This window comes from Eriocheir sinensis, chromosome 12 (genome assembly GCF_024679095.1).
Source record: "Eriocheir sinensis breed Jianghai 21 chromosome 12, ASM2467909v1, whole genome shotgun sequence".
NCBI lineage: Eukaryota > Metazoa > Arthropoda > Malacostraca > Decapoda > Varunidae > Eriocheir > Eriocheir sinensis.
Genome location: NC_066520.1, coordinates 15,834,623 through 15,860,577, shown reverse-complemented (window position 1 = coordinate 15,860,577; position 25,955 = coordinate 15,834,623). Strand labels below are relative to the sequence as shown.

Below are 25,955 nucleotides of genomic sequence, written 5' to 3'. Positions count from 1 at the left end.
ACCCATTGAAAAGGATATTCACTGAAAAGGATACCCTTGAAAAGGATACCCTCTGAAAAGCTTACCCGTTGAAAAGACACAATTTGCCTCCCTTTCAAAACACCTCCGTATTTCTGGGCCTTCCTCTTTCCTTTATGACCATGCAGGATATCAAGGAGGAGATCCGGGGCGTCCTGTCGAGGTGAGATAACCGTGGCTGTGTGTTGTGTCCCTCTTACTCCATGGAAACTGTTCTTGAGGTGTAATTAAGGTGGATAGGCGTGTCCGTGTTCCCGCCCTCCTTTTGTTACTGCTATACGCCCTCCCCTGTGGCTTTCCTTGAGGTTTAAAGGTTATTAGAATACATACATAACAGCAGAGGAGCAGTTGGTTAAGTAGGGAACGAGATATTCGTTATTATTCAAGTGTTTGCCCATACTCACCCCTCTAAACCAAAATTGGCTAGGGGGCCATTGAGACTGCGGGGAAGGCAAGGCCCAAAAGTAATAGTCAGACACTCCAGTCAGGCGAGCAGGCAGCACTACTAATACAGTTGACATATAGTGACTGATTGAGTGTGTCTTCCAATTAAAATGAATTAAATGACATGACTTCAGCTTATCATAATATCAGACTTGAACAATAGAATTAAAAGTTATAGAAGAAATAGTTAGAAAAGGTATTTAGAAGGAGAGTTCAGCACTCAGAAGTAACTGTAGCTTAGACTTGAATGTTGAAATGCTGGGAGCATTAACCACATCAGAGGGCAGGGAGTTCCAACGCTTGCTAATAAACCAGTCTACCCTTTGTGGAATATGTATGCACTGGTTAATCCTACAATTGTTTTAAATATTATTAGAAACAGAAAAGTATCTCAGTGTCTAAGTTTCTGTTGTGTGCTGCAGGCTGCTCCAGAGGAAGACAGAGGACGGGGAGGCCCTGGCTGTGGGGGAGGAGCAGGTGGTTATCTCTCGACAGCAGTGCCCAGCGGTGCTCCTCTCTGCCAATAAAAATCTTCCTGAAATACTTCTTGTGGAGAAATTTACTCAGGTCGGTTCTGAAATGCATCTTGTTTTCTATAATGTACTGTTATTCCCCAACTTTTGAGGGGGGTTGGAGGTCTCATCTGTCATCCCTTTGAATCTATGAGCATGCATCACCCCATTATGAATACTGTACCACCGGTCAACATGAGGCTGAGTCACTAAACTTGTGAAAAGTTTGTGGTAGCCAAGTGCCATATTCAAATTTTGAACCATATGAACACATGCACACACACACACTCAGTTAATAATTGTTGTGTTTTACTACAGCACAAGAGACTTTGCAGCAGCACCAGCACCACCTGCAGCACCCCAGTGTCTAAGAGGAATGGCCACACGCCCCACACAGATGGCTTACAATATGGGGGTTTGTAATCTTTATACTTCTATATCCTTTAATTAAGCTCTGTGGATTATTGAATTTTGACTTCATTGCTTATTAACATTATGTTAACATTTACCTTATTTATTTGATTTATCAATAAATGTTGATTCTTAGTACAGTGTCCTATTAACTCATGGCCAGGTGCAACAAATACAACACCACCACTGTGTGCAGTTACTGACAGATATAATTGTGAGCTATGGTTGGCTTACAAATAACAAGATGGTGTAAGGGAATTTAGACCATCCAAAATTTTCATGGTAAATCTGAAATCTGGAAAAAATGGGATCCTGGAAAGAAAGCCTCTGCTGTTCATATATATATATATATATATATATATATATATATATATATATATATATATATATATATATATATATATATATATATAGATATATATATATAGATATATATATATATATATATAGATATATATAGAGATATATATATATATATATATATATATATATATATATTAAATTTTCTGCATTCCACAATTCCTTTACATTTTTCAGCCACTGATCTGGATGTGACGGGCTCTCCTCTCAAGTGCCCCTTCATGCAGGATAATGAAGACTTGTCGCCATTCACCATTGCCCTCAACCCTAGCAGTGGCAAGAAGAAAGGGAAAGCAAGCCTCACCTACATTCCCATTCCAAGTGCCAAGGCCATGTAAGTCTGTACATGTGTTGGCTTGGTTCTTAGAGTTGTATCGCTGCATATTTATATTTATTTCTCAGTGGTATATGCTTTTTTGGCCATTTTGGCAGTACTGATTTCAAGAACAGTGTATTTGTGGTTATTAGTTGTTTCTCATGTGTTATTTCATGTCTTATTTTCAGTTAAATGATTATATAATTGATTGATTTTAATTATCATTCTTGTGTCATGAATGTTGGGGCAGAATTGGCCAGCTTTATAAAGAGTTGGTGAACCAGGGCTAAATTCATTTCCAAAAATAGTGGCACTGTGTAACTTGAAACTGTATGTGAGTGATATCATTAGTCACAGTAAAGCTCTAATATTACAGTACTACTTGAATGGCATATTGTGCCAGGTGATAAATTTCAGTAACCCTTCATTTGATCAGGCAATTCTTTTATTACAAGTTATATTGTGGTAAGACTAAACTCCTCACCCAGTTTACACAGGATGAGGATGATGGTGAGGGTGTGGTGTTTGTGTGCAATGAATTACTGAGACAAACTATACTGATGAATCTATATTGGTTCCCTAACAGCTTGATTGCCTCAAAGCTCAACTTAGCACTGTGTAAGCTTCCCGAGCAGGCAGAGTTTGTGCCTCTGTGGGTTGTCTGTGATGGGAAGGATGCCCAGGTAAGGTTCTGCAACAGTTTAATGTATGTGTAGGTTAGATATGAGTGTTTAGGTTCTGTAACAGTTAGATGCATACACCTATAACAATTTGGGGGAGCAAGTGCATGAAGGAGAACTGCAAAGTTATATATTAATTATCCTCAAAAAGATTCTAAATGTTTTGTGTCAAGAAAATTATTTCAATGTTAACATCCACATTTATTGGCCTCATGACTTAGCCCTTGAAAATTGAAATACTGCACAGTTTTTCATTTCAGTATTTTAAGTAAGCAAGCTATTTTTTATTTGTTTGTTTGTTTCTTAGGACCTGTTTGCAATTTACATCCTGTTCTATTGTTTTCTACAGCCATTAAAAGTCTGAGTCAGTCATCTGCCATTGCCATGACTCACAAAATGTTTGATTATATTCAGATATTTGAAGAGTTGTTCTATGAGTAAAACTGCAGTCATTTTCATATATTAGAATTGCATCTTGGTTTACCTTTCAGTAATTTAGTCAATATGCTGTACTTTATATGATTTTAAGAACAGAACCTAAAGAAAAAATCTCCTGCCGCAGGGGACGCTGTTTGTCGGCATTCACCGGGAGAAGGACACTCACTCTCGCACGTTGGTCACTTCAGGGGGTCCCTACCATGACATTGATACCCTCCCCTCCCTGGACCACCTCATGAGGCACCACATGGCTGTTGGACCCACTAAACGGGTGGGTGTGATGGCCCTTGCTCTTCTCTTTTCATATTTGTTTCATGCAGCTTCCCCATATTCCCTTCTTTCCTTCATATTCTGAAATTTATCTTGTATAAACAGGATATGGGTAAAAGAAAAAGCTTATGTAAAGGAAAAAAAAGAAAAAAAGAAAGGAAGAGTATCACATTGCCTTTTTACATTCCCTGTTGCCCGAACACAAACGTTAACTATGATCACAAAATCTGTAAGACCAAATGTTTCTTAATGCTTACTCTGATCTAGGGGGCACAGTTGCTTTCCAGGTGCAAAACTTCATCCATCTCTCACTTAATTTACTAGATCGTTAGCCATTAGCATCATTTTCCTGTATACAGAGATCCTGCAGAAGCCTCCTCCTCTCACTCTCATTCCCATTTCCTTTCCAACACACCAGTCCATTGTGCATTACCTCACACTTCCTCTCGACTCTTCAGGTGGACACTGCTGTGGAGGCAACTTACAGTGTCTTGCCCAGCGAGGATGAGGTGAGGAGCTCCAGTGTCAGCCTCACCTGCACCTGGAAGCGTCCTCTTATTGTCCTAAGTTCCCCTGCTCCAGACGCATCCACCATTGCTGTAAGTGTTGACAGGACCCACTTGCATTGCCCCTCTCAGCATTGTTTTGTGTCCTCCTGAGTTGGGTTGTAAAATTCCCAGGAATTTTGAACTGGTAAACTTTCCATGGGAAGTTTCTGGAATTTTTTGGAACTGAGAATTGAAAAAAAAATCACAAATTTGCCTGTGGTGCCTTTGGGCTTTTTTTATTTTATTTTTTTATATATTTTTGAGGCTGAGGTTATTGTTGCTTCTTTAGATTTCAGTTTTAGGGGGATGTTAGTGAAAGTCCCTTTGCCCGTTGATGACACAGTTTGATTGTTTGAGTGACGCCAATTGAGGCTCATTCCGCCCTCCAATTAGCCTAACCTAACCTAACAAACCCCAAACAATCACTATAGGTCTTTCTTTGTTAATTTATGCTATAGGTGTCTGGGTATCATGTGTTTGAAAGTTCCTTAAACTTAACCTAACCTATTGGAAATACAATTTTTGTTGCTTAAAACTTTTTAATTAATATTATTAACCAATTAATTACTTAATATATTAACCAAAATTGGTTTGTTTAGTAATACAATTATACATGTGTGAATAAATTGAGAACTTCCAAAAAATTCCCCAAATTCCCAGAAATTTTCCTTGGAAAGTTTCTATTTTTCTTGAAAACTTTCCCACCTTTTGCAACCCTACTCTTGAGGCATCTCCCCACCAGCCAGTGCCATTTGATACTGGATCGTCATGTGTGTTAGTTTCTACATCTCATTATAGTTGTGTAATTTCTGTGCATAACATTTCTATTCTTATGCATCGCTCTCTGCAGCTCATCTTCTTTCCAACTCTTGATTGGCCACCTATTCTTTCCCCAGAACGTGCATGTGGAATGTGGAGACCCTCGCAGCGCCGCCCACCAGATGTACCTAGAACTTAGTGTCCTGCGGGGGTTTGTGAATGGCATGGAGACAGGTGAGGTGTCCTGGTTCGTCCGTGAGAACTCGAGGACCATGGCGGAGGAGCTGGAGGACGTGTTTTCCAGCATCAAGGAAAAAGGTTAGCTCTCACTGGGGTTGTATGCATAGCTTACTTACTACATGTTGCTCTGTTTTGTGGATGAGTTTTCAAGTAATATATATATAATCTTAGTATATAATATTTTTACTTAAGTGTTGCTACTTGAAATCTTTGTTATGTATGTTATAATGGTCTAATTACTTTTTTGTATTACTCCATATGGATCTTTCAGTTCAGGGTATTAAGAGTACTATCCATATTGATTATTTTGCTTATTAATGATGCTTTTTTCTCCATAATTTCTTCAAATATTATCTCAGTATAGCTACAAATACAGTATGTATAGTAAAGGGAGCTCATTACTAAAGTTCTCAAAGCAGATGAATAATGATAAAGTGGTTGGTGTTCTTCTCACATGCAGCACATTCGTCTGTTACAGTGGTCCTTTAACCCATAGATGTCAGTGGAACCAAATATAGACTGTCCCAAATTCAGTCAGTCAGTTTTGTATGGTAGAAATATAACAACACTTCCAGATTGCGGTAGAATCTATCTCTATATATAGCTGAGAGTTAAAACACCTCTTATGTGGCGTGACTATATTTATGCTATGGTCCTAAGGTCGGCAATGGCTATATATAGAGATTTATTTTTGGGGGAGCTACTCTTCAAATACTGCTGCCATCTAAGGGTTAAGTGAATGGAGTGACAAGTGTTATATTCAACTCTTAGACTGTTACTATTATTGAGTCATATGTCGTACTTATGAAGGACTATTGGCTGTAGGTGCGCGAGCGAAGAGAGAGGACGAGGGAGGCTTTGACTTTGACATGATGATCGAGGGCCAGTTCTTCAATTGGCGCCAGAACATGGACTTCACCGACCGCCTCTGGAGCATCCTGATGAGTGAGTCGAGCCTCTTTGTTCCTGTTAGGGATTTTTTTTTATAAAGGAAATGGCTTGTTGATTTGGTTTGTTTTACTCTATGTTTTAGCTTTGATATTGTAGGGAATAAAGTGAGTGATGGTGCATGTTTGGTCTTGTTATTTGTGATTATTTCGAATATTGCTCTTATATATTGTCGGCATATCCACAAACCCTACATGATAACTTTACCTGTGTATGTTATATATGGTAAGTACTGTTGTGAAATAAAGAGAACATCCAGGAATAATACAGGAATAAGGATAAATGAGTAATAACAATAAAGAACATCAAGAATAATTAGTTTCCCTTTGCTGTTCTTTCCGTCATGCAGGATGTGAGTCGTACCAGGAGTTACAAGACGGCCTGAACTTCGTATTCAAGGCAGTGGCAGGCGAGGAGATTAGGCCTCAGATCCACGCCCGCAACACCACACAGGTAAACACTATTCAACGCACATGCACGGCTGAGAATGGTAGTTGTTCAGAGGGTATGTACAAGCAAAATAGGCGGATGGTCAGAGGTGCCCTTCAGATAATCAACTTTTCCACAGGGATTCTTAATTTTGTTCTTGTTGCTGATTATAATTATTTTACCCCTGAGTTGCCTCCCTTGCTGTAAAAAAGAGTATGTACATCATTTTTCAGGGATAACGAGAGTCTACATTCTGACTTATCTTGCAAAATGTCCGGCTGTTTGAGTGTGTGACTTATCAAGGATTTATTGTAAATATCTCGCTGGAAGTCTCTCAGAATCACAGCAGCTGGTATTTCACTGTCTACCTCCTACTTATATTCTTTAAACAGCCATTTCTTCCCCCCCAGGTCGGATGTTTGCTGCGTAACTTGATGCGGGGACAAGGAGGGCTGCCGGAGCTCACTGGTCTCACGCCTCTTCACATGCTGGTCGAGATGGGCTGTGAGAAGATAAAGAGGGACTACATCAACATCTTCCAGGGTAATTACCAGTCATATCCTCAACATTTTCTTCTTAAGTGTAGCAACATGTGCCTAGGTGTTGAAAGTCAGTGGGAGAGATGAAACAAAATATATTGAGATGGTTTATGCATATGGTGAGAATGTAGTGTTGATAATTTAAAAATAGTATATATGAAAGTGGTGGATGAGGTACCAGGTAGGGGGGGGGTAGCCACTTGTTAGAGGGATTAATTGAATGAAGCAATGCATGAGTGGTGGGAGTGAGGAGGCTGAACTTATAAGGAAAAGAAGTATGAAGAAAAGTTTAAGGATACTTCAAGGGGAGTTTATAAGGGAGCAGACATCAGATTACAGGTGGATAGATAATTCATTAGAGGAGAGAGTGGATTACACATCAGTTATGCACTTAAACAAAACTATATCTCAAAACAAACTATCATAAACATTTAAAAAGCAGCAAACTGGATGCCTTTTTTCCCTTCTTACTCACTGGAAATACGTTTGAGGAATATCAGAAAAGTTCCACAGGTTTTGGCTCACCACATGTTTGTTTGCTTGTTGCCAGCTGGAGAACTTGTGACAGGGGAGCAGCTGGCATGGTTTGTGAGGGGCGAGGCAGCAGCAGGAGGAGCAGGTAGCAACATGTCTCATGTGATAGCTCAACTAGAGAGGCTTCATGTGGCTCTCCAGGTGGTAGTGGCCCTCAGAACCTACCTCAACCTGTCCTTGACCTCACTGACCCATTTCACAGCCCAGGTACGAAGGTTTGGGGTGGCTGTGTCTGGAATTTGTATGTAGCTTTTTTTTCCAGGGGGCTAGCAGTTTAAACTTCTCTACTTTATTTTGACATTGTGAGGACTGTATAGTGTTGTGCAAGGATTCTAAACTCCTTGGTGTTGTGAAAGTACAGTAGACACTCTATTTAACACAAGATACATACTAAAGGAACTCTAACTTTGTGGGGATGAACTTTTGCATGAGATCAACTTCTGCATGAGTGTTATGTGGTACTTTCTTCCCTCTATATTTGCCTCCAAAAGTGACCATAGATCATTCCTCTCCCTGCCTCTCCCCCTCCCTGCAGGTCCTGAACCAGATGAAGGAGGAGCAGCCCACCAGCAACCACTCCTTCTCATTGAAGCTTGACACCCTCTCTGTGCACGCCCAGTTTGAAAGGTGTGCCCGGATGCTGTGTTGTTCAATGCTAATCAGCCCTCACTTTACTCCATTTGTATGCTCCTTCCCACACTTTTTTGTTATATAAAGAGATGAGTGCAGGCAATGTCCACTGATTCCAATGCACCATTCCAGTTAATACTCATATCAGGAAAAAAAATCTTATTTCCCTAGGGCCTCATTGACCAGAAGAGTAGTGCAAATTTCTGTTATTCATTCTCTGTTCAAGCGGGTGTGTAAGTGTATCTTTTCCTTATGTTTGTTGCAGCATGAAGGAGGATACATGGGAGGTTAGTCTCCACAGCCAAGAAGGTTCCTACTCCAAGCTGTTGGTGTGTCACTTCTCCCACACACCTCTCATCCAGCTTCCCTCCAATGACTCAGGTGAGGTGGTGACCGGTCTGCCCCTCTGTTTCTGCTTGAATTTCTTCTGCTCTTCTTATGTTCACTTTATTCCTCTCTTGATACTGTTGCATGAGGAAACGAAGCCATTAGCACTTTCAAAACTCATGGGTCCAAAACCATGGTACAGACAGGTGTTTGGAGGCTAACTGGATGAACCAATATAATTTTTGTATGTGCTGCAAGGACTTAGAGATCTCTGGAAAATTTTACATACCTTGGTAATGTAGCGCAGAGCAATGGTGGGTCTCCAGAAGTCTTACAGCCGATTGGCTTGATCCATGTTTTTATGGACTTGGTGTGCATGAGCATTTGGCATAGTCAATACCTTTGCAAAAGGACAAAATTTGGATCTTGAAATTACTTGTGCTCCCTGTCTTTCTCTATGGCTATAAGACATGAACATGGGATAGTAATTTGAAAAGCCTATTTGGCATCTCTGGCAATAAGTGTCTTCACAGAGTCATGGGGCATTGCTGGAATAATTTGGTGTCAAATTGTCAGTTACTTCATTAGATTGAATTGAGGCCTATTAACTACATAGTCCATAATCACCAACTGGTTATATTGGCATGTGGTACACTACCCAGAGGTTGATCCCGGTCACTGCATTGTTTCAGTAAGACATTCCGAGTGGAGGAGTTCAAGGGGGTGCTCGCAAAGCTTGTTGATTGAGCAAATTGATGGATCCTGCCATGAAGTACTAAAGGGAGGGAGACAAAGCATCCCACCCCTCACTGATTTATTGATTGAACAGTTTTATGCTGTCAGTCTAGGTTTACTTCTTGTATTGATTATAGTAAGATATGACTGAGATAACGTCTAGAAAGAAGTTTCCTATAATCAAGGACAGTTGCTACTCTTGCTTGTAATGATATAGGAAAAATGAAGAAGAAAAAAACATGATTAAGATGAAGCCTCGGTTTGAATGCTAATCAAGGACTATTATTATTTTTTTATTTTATTGTTTCAGAATTTGATGAGGTGGTGGAAGGTGAGGTGAAGGAAAAGGAAGAATATGAAGATGAGTATTTCTGCACCTTCTTCTCCAGTGTCACTGACAAACTCCTGCAGCAGTGAAAAAAAGTTCCAGCGGCCACCATACTCCCTCCCTCTGTGGCGATTAGTTCAGCTTATAGACATATTTTTGATGTTACTTTTATTAATCTTTACAAAGAAATCTCTTGAAAGTTTTGGTTGTTTGCTTTACCCTTATTTGCATGGAAGGGGATTTTTTTTTTTTTTTTTTTTTTTTTTTTTTCTTCTTCTTCCCCGTACTATTGTTATATCATGTGATGTATTTGTTTTCTTGTATAGGATGTATACATTTTCACTCATGATGCTTCTTTTCTAGAGGATTCTGTTGTCTGGATAGATTTCTTCTAAAAGTTCTCGTAAAAACAAATTCGCATAAAAGCAAGTGAAAATGCACGCACACACAAACCAGCTTAGTGTGTGTGTGTGTGTGTGTGTGTGTGTGTGTGTACGAAATGGTCTCAACTCCTTACTTTGGTACAATAATGGCAATAAAACATTGTCTTCCCTTTTTATTGGAATGTTTCTGCCATCTGTTTGAAGTCTCATAGTAGGTGTTCCCTATTTGTATGTCTTCCTATCAGGTCTGGGTCCAAGTACATGTACTCGTACTTAAGTACACAATATCATGTACTTGGGGCCAAAAGTTTACAGTACATTTTTTGAGTACATTCAAGTACAACCAAAAAATGCAAACGTGTGACTGGTGTGGTTTTTGACGACCTGCAAGGGTGGAGGTGAGGGCAGGGTAAAGGGTTAACCCGGTACCAGCGACGGGCCACATTTTTGCCATGATATAAACCCCCCCAAAAATAGATGATGCATAACCTGATCACAAATGCGTTGATATATATTATGAAATGGTTTAACAAAGGTGCGTTCTAAGCTTAGGCCTTGGTCAACACTACAGGTTGATTTTCCTCATAATTATTCTGATGGATTGTGTTTGAGACGGTTAAAGAAAGAAGAATAAAGAAATGCCTATAAACCCATTTACTCCAGTATTTGCCTTATCTATGAGGCTACATGAATTAATACCTCAATCCTTTAATCAGCATATCTCAACCCAGTCGTAATAAAAAAATAAAGAAAGAAAACAATACACGAAAAAGTACCGGCCATTAGCTTCCCTGTAAAACGAAATTAATGCAGCTTTTTTATATTTTTGCAAGGCAATATTTTCTCTGCGAGTTGCAAACAAGTTGCTGACCTCATCTCTGTGGACAGATGGAAGGAAATGCCAAGTGGTTTTTTTTAATCTTTTTATCTTTTTTTCTTTCGTGTTTTTGGAGGGGCAGAGGACGACCGTGTGTGAGTCAGGGGTCACTGACATTACTTTTTTTCATTATTTCAACCATGAGGATCTATATTTTTCACCTTAGCGAGAACTTATGCATACATGCAGCTTCAAGGGTATTATGAGAACGGTGGTGGTTTGAGGGTAGACGTGCCAAGGGGAGGTGAAGGAAGGGAACGATCAAGGCAGGTTCATCCTCATCCCACCTCTACTACCTGGGGTACACCTTGGGCTACTCTATCCAGAAATTCCGACCTTGCCTTCGCCTCCCGCCCCCACTCTCTATCCCCACCCACTTCCCCCCCACTTCTAGGGACGCCGCGCAACCCTGACGTGGTAGCCTACGCGAAACAACACATTGCAATATTACCACCTTCTTTAACTAACCATACCGACACAATAGTAGCTAAATAGTTCATCACTTTCACTGATTGGTGTGTATTCCTGTAACGCCAAAGAGGGCTGAGGATTAGTGAAACGGGGCTGATCATCCTACCTTGCACGACAATAGTTGGCAACCACACACAGGTCTCAGGGGGAGGGGGCGGGGATGAGGAAGAGGTGCTGTCATGTTCTCCCAGGCAGTGAGTTGCGAGCGGTGTGTGTGAAGGGTGTGTGGAAGCGTGCTTGTCGGGGAGGACTCTGGCTCAGGAATTTACACATTGACATCCCCCCTACGGAAGACCCACACAGGAGCAGAAGGTAAGGGCTGGTGTGCTGTGGAGACCTACAGGAACAAAGGATAGAGTGAGCTTTCGTGGTAGACTGCCTTATTCTGTTCCATGCTTCATCAACCAACTCCCCCGATATCCTCTTCCTCTCTTTCTTCTTCCTCTGCCTCTTCCTCCCTCCGCCGGTTAGCGAATCAGAACAGCACCTCGTTGGCTTGTTTTCCGCATGATGCAAAGGAGTGGTAGGCGTGAGGCGGAAAGGGAAATGAAGAAGACCTAAACTTTTACTTTCCATCTCTCACCTCGGCGTTGGAATCTCCGTGGTGGCGGTGGCGGCGGAGAGGCGGCGGTGGTGGTGATGGTGGTGGTGATGGTGTTAGCAGAGGTCATGGCGTAATAGATATGATTTTGGTGCTCACTTTGCAAACCTGCTGAAGCCTACTGAAACCTATCTGACCTCATGAAGCCCAAGTTTAGTATTATCTATACCGGTAATCTAATCTACCTGAACCTTTGACCTAGCCCCTACATCACACATTATGCTTAACTTACCTACGTACTGTTTCTTAATTAGCCTAACATATCCCGAACTCTACCTAATGTCACCTGCAGACCAACCTAACGTAAGCCAGCTCAGTTCTCATCCATGTTAATCGATTATTGTATTGTGAATTAATACTGTATTGATAAAGTAAGCCTATCGTGGTTCGCCACTTAAGTTGCTATAAATGATATGGCTGTTACTTATGACGCTTTACCTATTATTCTCGTAGTTCGTGTGTGTGTGTGTGTGTGTGTGTAGGTGGGGAGCGGGCTGAGGTAGTGGTTGTGGTATTGAATTTAATGGCGTAGAGAGAGGCTACCCTTAGAATCAGTTAGGTGGTGGTGATTGCGGTGGTGGTGGTGGTGATGATGATGGTGGTGGTGTTAACGATCGCGGTGCTCATTGTGGTAAGTGGTGATGACGGTGTAGTAGTTGTGAGTGTGAAAGGCGATGGTGACTGTGGAGGAGTGTGGTGGAGAGTGGAGACTATGGTGGCGTGGGTGGGTGTGGGGTGGAAGGAGGTGGAGTGCGTGAGAGGATTATAATGTCAGGCTTCGCGGGGATGAGGGTGGAGCGGGTGGAGGAGGTCGTTGAAGGGGGGGAGGGGGGAGTGGGTGGAGATTAAGGTGGACATTGTGAGGTTCTATACATGAGATACTACGTTTCATTCTTATCTCCCATAAACAAGTGCAGATAATGACTTTGAAGAGGATAGGTAATGACGAAGCGAAAGAACGGTGACTATGAGTAACCCCCTTTGTCATGTAAATAATATAATGGACGGGGATTTTATTCATGGCTATTGTGAGGGTGAATAGTGCCAGTTCATAAACGCATCCACTATCCATTATCACTATTCTATTCACTATTCTTTAGCCTCGCCACGCCAACGAGTCTCCAGTCAGTGTCATTCAGTCGACGTCGACGTATTCACGTGGTATATATATTTTATTTTTATTTCTTATCATAATATCATTGCATATTAACAGAACGGGTGTGTGTGGGGGGGGGGGGGAGGAGAGGCTATTGTCAGTCACTTTTTTTTCATGCACTGACGTCGGGCGCCTTATATAGAGATTCGTTAACTTCGGAAGGTTGCAAATATACGTAAAATAGTGCAGTGGAAAAGGTAAATGGAAGGGATGTGTGTTTACCTAGTGTGTGTGTGTGTGTGTGTGTGTGTGAATAAACCCAGACAGTGAAGTTCGTATAAGACTGTTTGCCACACGTGACTTTGATGGAATTAATCCGAATCGAGTGTGGTTGTCGTGGTGTCTGTGTGTTGGGAAGGGGAGCTTGGTTGTGTGTGTGTGTGTGTGTGTGTTGCTGAGGAAGGGTTGGTATTTCTCAGACACTAACATTAATGGAAGTATGTGTATAAAAGTGAAATTAACTTGTTCTATCTTCCTTTGTTCACGGGGCATTCATCTTTGTCTTATCTTTCATTGTTTGGTGGGCTTGAATATTACTGTCCTGAAGAAAATAACAACAGCCCCTGATTGTTTAGCGCCTACACAATAAGAATGGCGCAAACCTGGTCCTTATCCGATATACAGATAGAGAGGTAAATAGATAAAGAGAAGCTGCTGAAGAAAAAGAAGAAAATTTAGGCTACCCCGGGAAAGAAACTTAAACAGACGAGGCATATTTTCTTTTCTCTGTATTCTAGATCCGTATAATTTTGTAAACGTATACGAGGAAAAAATATAAAATCACCGGTCTCTTATACAGTCTTAGGAGAGAGAAGTATAAATGAAACATGGAAAGAACTAGACACAAGGTTGCAGCAGTACTTCAGAGGAATCCACAAGAGTCCAGATGACCTTCACAAGTAGCTCCTGATGACGACTCGTGTTTCGTTCACAAGCTCCCCTTCCCACCCTTAAATATAGCCTACCTTCATTTTAAAACCTTCAAGCGTGTTTGCATCTACTCCATAATTTATTTGGTCAATTTGTTCCATTCATCCTGTATGTATTCGTGAACCATGGATTTTCTGCTTATCACCTTCCTTATTTCCTTCTATCCACTTTATATCCATTGCTACATGTTCTTAAAGGTATTTGGATTATTAGTACTCATCTAAAAAAAACATAATTTATCCCTTAACTCATTTAAAACTTGCTTGTTGTTGAATCATTGTGTTTTCTGAAGATTTGGTATAGCCTAATAACTTGATTGTTGTTGTTGAATCATTGTTTTTTCTGAAGATTTGGTATAGCCTAATAACTTGATTATTGTTGTTGTTGAATCATTGTTTTTTCTGAAGATTTGGTATAGCCTAAACCGACTTTTATTCAGTACATGCGTGGGTGTGAGTCATGCAGGAATTAAGGATACTAGGAATTGTGGGTGTCGTAATAAATTTGTATTCTCTCTCTCTCTCTCTCTCTCTCTCTCTTAAATACTCTGTCACTTTCTCGAGATTTTTGCCTTTATCCCGGAATATGACCACAGATGTTGCGCCGACTAAACGAAACTTTCCTACTTTCTGCCATTAGCATTTCGAGTCTTATCACGTATGGACACTTTCTTCTTGTCAACGCGGGCCTCTTCCTCGCTCCCTGCTGCCTCCCCTCCTCCTGCCCGCCTGCCCCATGTCCCTCGGCCCCCCCCCCCCCCCGCTGCTTATCAAGATAAATATTAATGAAGCGTTGTCATTTTCGTAATATATTTTTGTTTGCTGTCGTTGTTGTTGTTGCTCTTCGTTTTCTCAGAAGTTGTCGGCTCGATATTTGTGTTGTCATCCTCAATTCCTTCCATGCCTCTTCTCCTCCTCTTCCTCTTAGTCATATTCCTGCTATAATAGTATTCCTCCTTTTCCTCCTCCTCCTTCTCCTCCTCCTTTTCTTCCTCTTTTTCTTCCTCCTCCTTTTCTTCTTCCTCCTCCTTTTCTTCTTCCTCCTCCTCTTCTTCTTTTTCCGTAAGTGCCTGTAGAAAAGCTGATACTAGGCTCGGTTTCCTACTACTACTACTACTACTACTACAACGTGGAGGTGGAGATAAGTAAAGGTGTACATTGTATTAAAAGAAAAACCTGCATCACCACACTCAAAAATAACCTGCTTCATCCAATTAACAATCATATAAAAAAGTTAGCAAGCAATGATACCTGAAACCTGTATATTGTGTGTGTGTGTGTGTGTGTGTGTGTGTGTGTGTGTGTGTGTTCGGACCTCGAGATGAACCTTCTTCGTCTATCATTTCAAGGACACACAATAAAGGAACATCGGCAGAGATATGCGTGTTCTTTCTCCCCATGCAGGACTCTGACCCCGCCCCGCCCCGCTCCGCTTCGCCCCGCATCACCTTGCCCCGTCTGCTACTCTACCTCTTCCTATTTCACATTCCCCATCCCCCATTGTCTCCCTCCTTGGCTTCTTCCACGTCTCTCCGTCTTCCTCTCACGGTCAACACCCTCAAGGGCACACGCCAGCCTGTTCGCCGCCCCCTTTCCCCTATCGCCGGTGCTTCCTCAGGGCGAGTGTCTCAGGGTACACGACTAATTGTACACGTCGTTGTCATCTCCCCCCAAAAATTATCATTCACCTTTTGAACGATGGGATAGAAAGTGAGCGAAATCTACAGAGAAAGGACGCTGGTTATTAGGTATATTGTGTGTTTTTATTTAGTTTCATTTCACTTGTTCTGTGATTCGATTTACACCCCCACCCCAAAAAAGTATCATCCACCTTTTGAACGATGCGGTAGAAAGTGAACGAAATCTACCGAGAAAGGACGCTGGTTATGGGGTATATCGACTGTTATTATTAAGTTTCGTATTAGTTCTTGTTCTGCGATATGAATTACACCACCACCCCAAAAAAGTATCATCCACCTGTTGAACGATGGAATAGAAAACGAGCGAAAACTAGGGAGAAAAAGTACGCTTGTGACTTGGTATATCATATGTTTTTAGTCAGTTTCATATTACTTCCTGTTCTGTGCTATGACTTACGTTCTAGGTCGAGTCTTGCGTGTGCAGGCGAAGACGTGAAGGTGGGTTTAGTATCCCTTGAACCTGTAAGATGGCGTTGCTTGAAGAATGCTGTACTCCATTTCCTGTGATTTATTTTTTTATCGTCTCTACCTGCTGAAGGGACACGAATTTGTTGGCGGACGTTCTTCTTCTTCCTCTAATTGCTTTGTATGGGGAGGATGTTGTGGTTTTGTAGCCCTTGAGCCTGTAGAAAAGGGTACCCACTATTTTGTTTTGCTTTACTTTATTTCCCGCGCTAAATTTTGTGTTCTAACCTGCTAAACGGAGACGAAGGTATTCCCAGTCTGTTTTTATAGCTGATGGCGTTGCTTCTGTATTACGTTTTTTTTCTTGGTGGTTCTTTATAATTCGATGAGTTTTTTTGTGCTAGTTGTTAGTCTTATGTTTTGTTCTTTTTGAGTTACCTTTAAAAACACACCTGTTGACGATTCTTTGAGAACTACCGTGAATCCTAACGTAACATTTCACCCATCCTAATCTAACCTTACCTAACCTTTTGTCCAGCCTAATCTAACCTAACCTCTCACCCAAGCTAACCTTACTTAACCTCACCCAACCTAACCTTACCTAACCTCACCCAACCTAACCTTACCTAACCTAACCTCTCACCAAATCTGACCTTTCCTAAACTAACCTTACCTAACCTATCCTCTCACCCAACCTAACCTTACCTAATCTAACCTCTCACCCAACCTTACCTTACCTTAACCTAACCTTCCACCCAACCTAACTTAACCTCTCATCCAACCTATCCTTACCTTACCTAACCTTACCTTACCCAATCTAACCTCACTTAACCTAACCTCTACCAAACCTAACCTAAGCTTCCCTTACCTAATCTAACCTAACCTAAGGAAAATGCGTAAAAAGTGCTCCAACTCAAGATGTCAAACGTTAGAAGTCGACGTTGAAATCATTATCACACTTTTATTTTGAGTTCAGGATGTAGTTATCATTGTGTAGGACGGTCTAGCTGACGTGGCTTTAAACGGAGGACACTGACTTAATCTAATCTAAAAAAAGTATTGCAAAAAAAAGTATTATGTTTCCTCTCTCTCTCTCTCTCTCTCTCTCTCTCTCTCTCTCTCTCTCTCTCTCTCTCTCTCGGTGTGTTGGCGAGGTCAGAGGAGTTATTTTGTGGTCGTTCTGGAGGTCGTTCTGCCGCGGTGAGGGAGGCAAGGACGGGGAGCATGAGTCCGGTCCTGAGCCTCGCCGCGGGCCGTCGGTTGGGTGGGAAAGGTATGTCCGCGAGAAGGAAGAGAGGTCGAGTGTGTCTTAATAACACTGCTCCTCCTCCTCCTTTTCCTCCTCCTCCTCCTCCTCCTCCTCCTACTACTACTACTACTACTACTACTACTACTACTACTACTACTACTACTACTCCTGGTCTTATAGCTCTTCCTCCTTCTCCTCCTTTTTTTTTTTATTTTCTTTTTCTTTCTTTTAATTTTTCCTTCTAATGCTTTGCTCCTTTTCTCCTCCTCTTTCTTCTATTTTTTTTAGCTCTTCTTTCTCCTGCTGTACTTCTCCTCCTCCTCCTCCTCCCCCTCCTTCTCCTCCTCCTCCTTCTCTTGGTCTTTTGCTTTTCGTTTTCCACCTCTTCCTTTTCCTCCTCCTTCTCCTCCTTCCCTTCCATGTTCTATTGCTTTATTTGCCTTTCTCTGCCTTCCTTTCGTCTTCTTTTTCCTGCTTTTCTTCTTTTCTTTCGCTTTTTCTTTTTCTTTTTATTTTGTTTTCGTTTTTCTTGTTCTTATTCCTTTTGTTCTTGCTTTTCTTGTTCTTCGTCTTCATTTTCTTCGTTATTTTTTTTTTTACTGTCGTCGTCACCCTTTGCTACTTTATCTATCATCTTTCTCCTCCTCCTCCTCCTATCAGTCATCATTCTCCTCCTATTCCTCCTCTCTTCATGTTTCTGTTTCCTTTTTCTTCTTCGTCGTCGTTATCACTATCGCCATCCTCCTCCTCCTTCTCTGCCTTCTCTTATCAATGTCATCATCACCTACGTTAATTATGTCATATTATTCCTAATTTGATATATTTTCTTCTTTTTATCTCTTGACTTTTTGCTTTGCCTCCGTCCGCTCCTGGTTCTCCTCCTCCTCCTCCTCCTATTCCTCCCTTTTCTTTCCTCCCCTCCTCTGCTGTGTCTCCTCCCTCTCCTGCTTTCTCCTTTTTCTCCTCCTCTTTTTCCCTTTTCTTCCCCTCCCTCCTCTGCTCTGCCTCCCCCGTCTCCTGGTTCCCTCTTTTCTCCTCCTCCTCCTCTTCCTTTTCTTCCCCCCTCCTCTCCTTTGCTTCCTCACACTACTTCTTCCCCCTTTTATCCTCCTCTTTTTTCTTCCTTTTCTTCTCCCCTCCTCTCCTTTGCTTCCTCACATCCTACTTCCCCCTTTTCTCCTCCTCCTCCTCTTCCTTTTCTTCCCCCCTCCTCTCCTTTGCTTCCTCACATTCCTGCTTCCCCCTTTTCTCCTCCTCCCCCTCTTCCTTTTCTTCACCCTTCCTCTTCTTCCCCTTTCTCCTCCTTGTCATGTCTCAGTGGATAGTGCAATGTCATGCATAAGATCAATCTTTCCTCCTCCTCCTCCTCCCCTCTTTTCTCCTCCTCTTCCTTGTTTTCCTCCTCCTCCTCCTCCCCGTCCTCCTCCTCCCTCTTCTCTTTCCGCTTCTCTTCCTTCTTCTCTCATCCTCGCCATGTCTCAGTATAAGTACAGTGTCATGAGGCAAATCCATCTTCCTCCCTTCCCCCTCCTCCTCTCCCTCTTGCTCCCTCTCTCTCCTTTCAAGCCGACAGGAAGGGCGAGGCGGAAGGTAACGGAAACAAGTCAATGAACAGCCCGTATGCCATTGGAAGGGGAGGAAGGAGAGGGAAGCGGAGGAGCGTGACAGGTGAAGGGGGGTGAAGGAAACAAATTGCTTTCACAGGTAATACGGGCATTCTGTTTACCTTTTTCGTTTTGTTTGTTTTCATTTACCTGTTGATTGATCTATTGATATTTATTTATTCATTCGTCTACTATATTTTCTTATGTATACGGGATTGTTGCACACGTATAAGCCTTCTTCAGGTAAAAAACGCGAAAAACAAAACACGAACGGAGACGGTTGCATCGGGTCTGTGGTTGTTATCAGTCATCTCGTTGTCGATGTTAATCTCTAAGGTGTTGCTACATTGTCAGGTGTGAGGAGCGGCCAAGTGTTCATAGAAGATAAGCTTTTGATTTGCCCAAGCACTTCATACGGCTGAGAAGGAGACAGGGACAAGGTCGTTCTGCGCGTGTATGAAATAATGATAATAATATAATGTTGACGTCAATGAAACACAAGCATTCCCCATAATGACTCCACTAATAGATATGCGGATCAATATGTAAGGTGAATTTTCATCTATGCTTCATTATCACAAGACTTCTGCCTCTGTGTGTGTGTGTGTGTGTGTGTGTGTGTGTGTGTGTGTGTGTGTTGTAAAGCAGCATCCATTCCCTTGACTACTCTATATGTTTGTCAGGAAAAGCATGTCAGATGGGCGACCGACACACACACCCGCACACGCACAGGCGCACACACACACACACACACACACACACACAGGCGCACACACACACACACACACTTACACACACTTACACGCACGCGACATTAAGAGGTGAAGTGTGGCAGTGAAGTGCATAGAATCAGAGGTTACAAAGTGGAACAAAGAAAAGACAACGGGTGTAAAAATAGTGACCTGAAATCCATAATATAAACAAAGTGTAGTGCGCTGACGAGTGATCTTGGAGGATATGTCACATCAAGTGGTATACAGATGAAATGTGACCTTGAAGTCTGCATATTCACCAGGCTTTTTGTTTTTACACCAGAGGAAGCAGCTCAAGGTAAAAACAACAAAAAAACAGGACAACGAAAAAGCCGGTCAATGTCGGGAAGCGTAGCATTCTGAGTGTAGATAGGAATAACCCCTCACACAATTACTCCTTAAAAGGCACTCCTCTAAGTAGGTCTGGGCGTGAGAGAGACTTAGGAGTCCTAGTGAGCGCTGACGTCCATCCTAGGGCTCAATGCATTCAGGCTAAAAATCGGGCAAACAGAGTACTTGGTTTCATCTCAAGGAGCGTAAGCAATAGGAGCGCTGAAGTCATCCTCAAACTTTACTTAGCACTAGTTAGACCTCATCTCGATTATGCAGTTCAGTTCTGGTCCCCCTACTATAGAATGGATATCAAGATGTTAGAATCTGTATAGAGGAGGATGACAGAGATGATTCAGGGGGTGAGAAACTTGCCTTATGAAGACAGGCTGAAGCAGTTAAATCTACACTCTCTAGAAAGGCGAAGGTTGCGAGGATACTTGATCGAAGTCTATAAATGGATGAAGGGCTTTAATAAAGGGGATGTCAATAAGATTTTGATAACAAAAGAGCCAGGTAGGACGCGTAGCAATGGTTTTAAGTTAGACAAATTCAGATTCAACAAAGACATAGGAAAGAATTGGCTCACCAATAGAGTGGTGGACGAATGGAACAGGCTTGGGGACCATGTTGTGGGTGTCAATACCGTAGATACATTCAAGAAGAGGTTAGATAAAGCCATGGATGGTGAGGTAAGGTGGGGTTGAGTGTACAGGAGCTGCCTTGTATAGGCCAACCGGTCTCTTGCAGACTCCTTACGTTCTTATGTTCTTATGTAGTCGCTGCTCCTGAAGAGAGAGAGAGAGAGAGAGAGAGAGAGAGAGAGAGAGAGAGAGAGAGAGAGAGAGAGAACATAGAAGTAAAAAAGAGAGGTCAATATCGGAGGGGCCTTGACGGTTATCACAATCTCCAGGTGTGACAGCGAAGTATGACCGTGAAATATCTCAAGCAATCGCGTGTAACAAGGCAGCGTTACCATAAAACACAACCATAGCCCCCAGGTGTTACATAGCGTAGTGTGGCTCTGAAGGACGTACAGCCACTTGCTTCATGAGGCGGCGGGAGAGGGAAGTGACCCATATTTACCGCGGCCACGTGTTTAATATCCCGCGGTGCCAAGGTCGTCAAGTGCCGGGAGTGGATGGACGGGTTGATAAAATGTCCGTGGCGTGTCGTGTCGTGGGGGCTTTTGATATGCTGCTAAATGGTTCCGGGCGTAGAGTGGATCTTTGGTGGATAAAAAGTTAGTGTTGGTAAAATTAATGTATCGGGCGTCAGTGTTTAGAAGTGTATCAGTAGTAAAAAAAAGTTAATGTGTTGGTAAAATTAATGTATCGGGCGTTCAGTGTTTAGAAGTGTATCAGTAGTAAAAAAAAGTTAATGTGTTGGTAAAATTAATGTATCGGGCGTTCAGTGTTTAGAAGTGTATCAGTAGTAAAAAAAAGTTAGTGTTGGTAAAATTAACGTATCGGGCGTTCAGTGTTTAGAAGTGTATCAGTAGTAAAAAAAAAAGTTAATGTGTTGGTAAAATTAATGTATCGGGCGTTCAGTGTTTATAAGTGTATCAGTGGTAAAAAAATAGTTAATGTGTTGGTAAAATTAATGTATCGGGCGTCAGTGTTTAAAAATGTATCAGTGGTATAAAAAAAAATCTGCTGGTAAAATCTGCAGAGTTTAGTGATAGAAATGCTTGGAAATGTTGGTAAAGAGTGAGTAGAAAGTTAGTAAAAAAATCCTCCAGTCAGCAAGTTTACAGTAAATTATAGTAATGTCCGGCTTTTCAACGATACTATTTTCTTTCATTAATAAAATAAGAAAAAAAAATCATTCGTTACTGGTTTAAAAGTGATTGAGTGAATACATAAATAATACATTGCTGTTTCATGAAGGAATAGAAATACAATAAAGGAAATGATCTATAACCTTGCAACACGCTCCCGCAACACGCTCCCGGACCCCTGAGCTACTGATGCACCCCGCGGGCCGGCTCTAGCCAGTTTTGGGCCTTGGGCGAGGCATGATCGGCGCCCCTGAACAACCAGCAACGGCCACCACTTTACTTTGACCCCGCCATTCCTGCCCCGTCACCATACCAGTCTCATGCCCCTTTCACACTGTGCCACGACAACCCAGCGACTTTTACGTCCCTTTCACACTGCGCCGACTCAGCATCCGGCGATCGTTTCTAGACTTCTTTCCGACCATGTGCGACCCTTTCACATCAACATTTCACACCCAAGACCTCGTGTACCTTGAGTCGCTGGGTTGTCGCAGCTCAGAGTCGGCACAGTGTTAATGGGGCCTTCAGTTATCCATGGAGCAAACTTCAGATACGGTACATTATTCTTTATCTACAGAGTTAAAATATGTATTAATTGAGTTATTAAGGTCATTTTATGGATAGATAAATATGGAAACAAGTCAGTGATGCCACAAATAAATCATGCCTGTCATTTCGGGCCCCCCATGACTCCTCCCCCCAGTCACTCCTACCCCCATGCCACACCCCTACACCCACACACCCAATCGTCAAGAAGACATCTCTATCCACTAACACTTCTCTTGGCGCTGCGGTATTAGACATTGGAGAGACTGCTTGTGTGCGCGAATTCTAGTCCCCTATCTCATCGTTGCATATCGAAGCTGTGAATGTTGAGGTCTATGGCTGAGTGAATGAAGCAAAGGAGGACGAAGGTTGACGACACTGCCTTCGTTCTTTCCTTCGTTCATTCATTCATTGGTTTGTCCGTCACATCGCGGTGTTGCATGGAAGGGAGGAAGGTGGTAGTGGCGCCATCTATTTCAAGGCTGTATTACCCCTTGCTTAACGTGCATACTTAAAGCTGTTGCAATAGTAGTAGTAGTAGTAGTAGTAGTATTGTTATTCAGCTCGTGTACTTACCCTATGCATGACTGTACAATCATTTCCGTTTTTTTATTTATGATTGTTGTTTATTCATAACCCTTAGTCTGTTCCTTCTCTTTCTCCTTCTCCACCTCTTCTTTCTCCTCCTCCTCCTCCTCCTCCTCCTTATCATCATTTTCACTACTGTCTTATCCATTTGCTTCCGTTCTAACCTAATCTACGAACTTGTTTTTCTCACGTATCCTCCTCCTTCTCCTCCTCCTCCTTTACCTCCTCCCCCTCCTCCTTCTCGTTCCTGTTTTTCTTGTTCTTTGTTTACTCTAAAAAATGTCTTTCTCCCTCTGTATTTACTAAACATTTCGCTTCCTCCTCTTTCCTTCTTCCTTTGGCTCCTGTTTTTCTTCCTCTTTCGCCTACTTATTCACCTTCTGTTTTTCCTTCTTCGCCTTCTCATTTTCCTTTTTTTATTTATTTTATTTATTTATTTTTTTTTTTTTTTTTACCGGCAGAGCAGTACTACTAAACATGATTTTTATTTTTAGTAATTTCTTTCACGTTCTTTTCTCTCTTCCATTTCTCTCCTATATTATCATTCTCTACGTTGCTTAATCCTTTCCATTTCCTTATCCTGGTATACGTTATTTTAGCGATTATTCGTTACTTCATTCTTTATACGTTACTTATCCTTTGTTGTTTTTAATCTATACTTCATTTTTGTATATTGCTTTTCCTATACCCGTTGCAGTAGTCTCTCTCTCTCTCTCTCTCTCTCTCTCTCTCTCTCTCTCTCTCTCTCTCTCTCTCTCTCTCTCTCTCTCTCTCTCTCTCTCTCTCTCTCTCTCTCTCTCTCTCTCTCTCTCTCTCTCTCTCTCTCTCTCTCTCTCTCTCTCTCTCTCTCTTTTAATTTCTTTCTTTCATCTTTTCTTTCTTTTTTCTTTCTTTTTCCGTTTTTTTCTCATTCTTTCATTTTCTCTCTCTCTCTCTCTCTCTCTCTCTCTCTCTCTCTCTCTCTCTCTCTCTCTCTCTCTCTCTCTCTCTCTCTCTCTCTCTCTCTCTCGTTCTCTTTTGATTTCTTTCCTTCTTCCTTTTTTTCTTTCTTTTTCTGTTTTTCTCTCTCTCTCTCTCTCTCTCTCTCTCTCTCTCTCTCTCTCTCTCTCTCTCTCTCTCTCTCTCTCTCTCTCTCTCTCTCTCTCTCTCTCTCTCTCTCTCTCTCTCTCTCTCTCTCTCGTCAACAGTCAATACCCAGCATGTAATTTTCCTATTCACTCGATATAACTCAGCCAAACCTGCTTACCCCTCTAAAACCTTATCAAACTTTACAAAAAAAATAATAATACTGCTTGTTTGCACTCGTAGGTAAGCTGAGCGAGTGGAGGGAGAGGAAAAGAACAGAGATTTGAGGTTGTGAAAAGGTGAAATGGAGATGAGAAAAGAATGAGACTTGAGAGGAGATGTGTGTGTGTGTGTGTGTGTGTGTGTGTGTGTGTGTGTGTGTGTGTGTGTGCGGCGTGAGAGAACGCACACCTGTTAATGAGACTTGAGAGGAGATGTGTGTGTGTGTGTGTGTGTGTGTGTGTGTGTGTGTGTGTGTGTGTCTGCGGCGGGAGAGAACGCACACCTGTTATTTTTGTCAGGTTTTCCCCCTTTGAAATTTTTTTGTGCGTCTTTAATCAGCATCCGCCGTAGATCGTAGCGTCCTCTCTGTTCACGTGCTCTGGTGTGACGTTTGCAAGCGTTAAGATATGATATAAGAAAAGGAAAAGAAAGGAAGTGAAGAAAAAAAAATAGATTGGATGAATAGCTGAACGAGGAGGAGGAGGAGGAGGAGGAGGAGGAGGAGGAAGGATAGAACGAAAGCTGCTTTGTATTTGAATGTACATAACTGTTTTTACATTCCCTGGTTAGAGAGAGAGAGAGAGAGAGAATGTGCAGGTCATATTGGTTCAGGTCAAACTCAGTACAGATCGTGTTAGATAGTGTGTGTGTGTGTGTGTGTGTGTGTGTGTGTGTGTGTGTGTGTGTGTGTGTGCGTAAGCCTGCATATGTTGCAATACCACACGACGTCATGACCCTCACCCACTCACACACATACATACAAACATACTGAAGAAACATATTAGCATTCTCTCTCTCTCTCTCTCTCTCTCTCTCTCTCTCTCTCTCTCTCTCTCTCTCTCTCTGTCTATCTATCTATCAATCTCTCACGCTCTCTACATTGATTATAATTATAGTCGTTCTTCTTTTACTCTCCTTCAAGACACATTCTATTTCTCTCCATTAGTCTCGTTTCTCGTTTTTCTTTAGTCTCCCTTCACCTGTCCTCTCCGGTGCTTGTTGTTATGTAGGGTGCGAGGCGGGCTTAGTACGTGTGTCCACCTTTCATTCATCGGCATCTCCTGCACCGTTTCTTGGGGGAGATATCACTGTAGTCTCCTCTCGTAGGTCAAGAGAAAACCGTTGTGGGGGATGATATATGGTGGTGATGGTGTTGGCGACGGTGGTGACGGTGGTGGTGGTGGGCAGACCGGAAATTGTGTAAGATTTTTGCGGCATACATACTTGATGATTTCTGTTGAACAAGGATGTACTGATTTCTACTACTACTACTACTACTACTACGATTACTACTACTACTACTACTACTACTACTACTACTACTACCGGAACATATCGACGTATCTACTTCTATCAATAATCCACAGTTCAAAAGACGAAAAAAAAAGAAAGCATGTAATTATTAATCCCATACTCGAACGCACCATCACTATTTTAAACGCAAACTCAGCAGTCTTTTTTGTTTTTTCTATCATTCTCTCTTTTTTTTCCCCCAAACGTAACATTGTGATCATCCTTGTGCTTACTCACGCACATTTTTATTACTCTGTTGTGACATGTGAAAGCTGGAAATACGCGGAATACAGGCGTTAGCAGGTTTAGTAACACGAGTATCATTTCCATATCATTGCCCAACGCATCGACAAGACAGCTGACCGTAGTTTTCCTCTTACTCCGCCTTGAAGCTCTTGCGTCATCGAACAGGAAGAGGTGCAGATAGAAAGAGAGAGAGAGAGAGAGAGAGAGAGAGAGAGGGGGGGGTGGTCATACTACCATCGTGATAAGTTTTGTATGGGTGACTACACCTTGAGATAAATGACGTAAATGCTGT

General features: G+C 42.0%; 2 protein-coding genes and 1 long non-coding RNA gene across 3 annotated transcripts in view; 2 read left to right on the top strand and 1 right to left on the bottom strand.

Annotated features, from left to right (window-relative positions):
- Window positions 1-41: 41 nt before the first annotated feature.
- Window positions 42-9,668, top strand: LOC126997491 (protein zwilch homolog). Its single transcript, XM_050858601.1, has 15 exons — window positions 42-181; window positions 885-1,029; window positions 1,293-1,389; window positions 1,923-2,079; window positions 2,648-2,744; window positions 3,304-3,450; window positions 3,908-4,048; window positions 4,894-5,074; window positions 5,822-5,941; window positions 6,294-6,397; window positions 6,784-6,916; window positions 7,463-7,653; window positions 7,982-8,073; window positions 8,342-8,457; window positions 9,449-9,668. Exons 1-15 carry the CDS (start codon window positions 135-137, stop codon window positions 9,553-9,555), a joined length of 1,875 nt encoding a protein of 624 aa, XP_050714558.1. The 5' UTR covers window positions 42-134; the 3' UTR covers window positions 9,556-9,668.
- Window positions 8,400-12,511, bottom strand: LOC126997494 (uncharacterized). The gene is made up of 4 exons (XR_007752153.1): window positions 11,781-12,511; window positions 11,304-11,534; window positions 8,693-8,803; window positions 8,400-8,540 (listed from the first exon to the last, which is right to left on the bottom strand). It is a non-coding gene; the product is annotated as an uncharacterized LOC126997494 (long non-coding RNA).
- The window catches only part of LOC126997492 (beta-1,4-glucuronyltransferase 1-like), a 54,313-nt gene continuing 39,719 nt past the window's right edge, over window positions 11,362-25,955 (top strand). The window contains exon 1 of the mRNA XM_050858603.1: window positions 11,362-11,509. The gene's annotated coding sequence lies outside the window, so the exon portion shown is untranslated. The remainder of the gene's footprint in view (window positions 11,510-25,955) is intronic.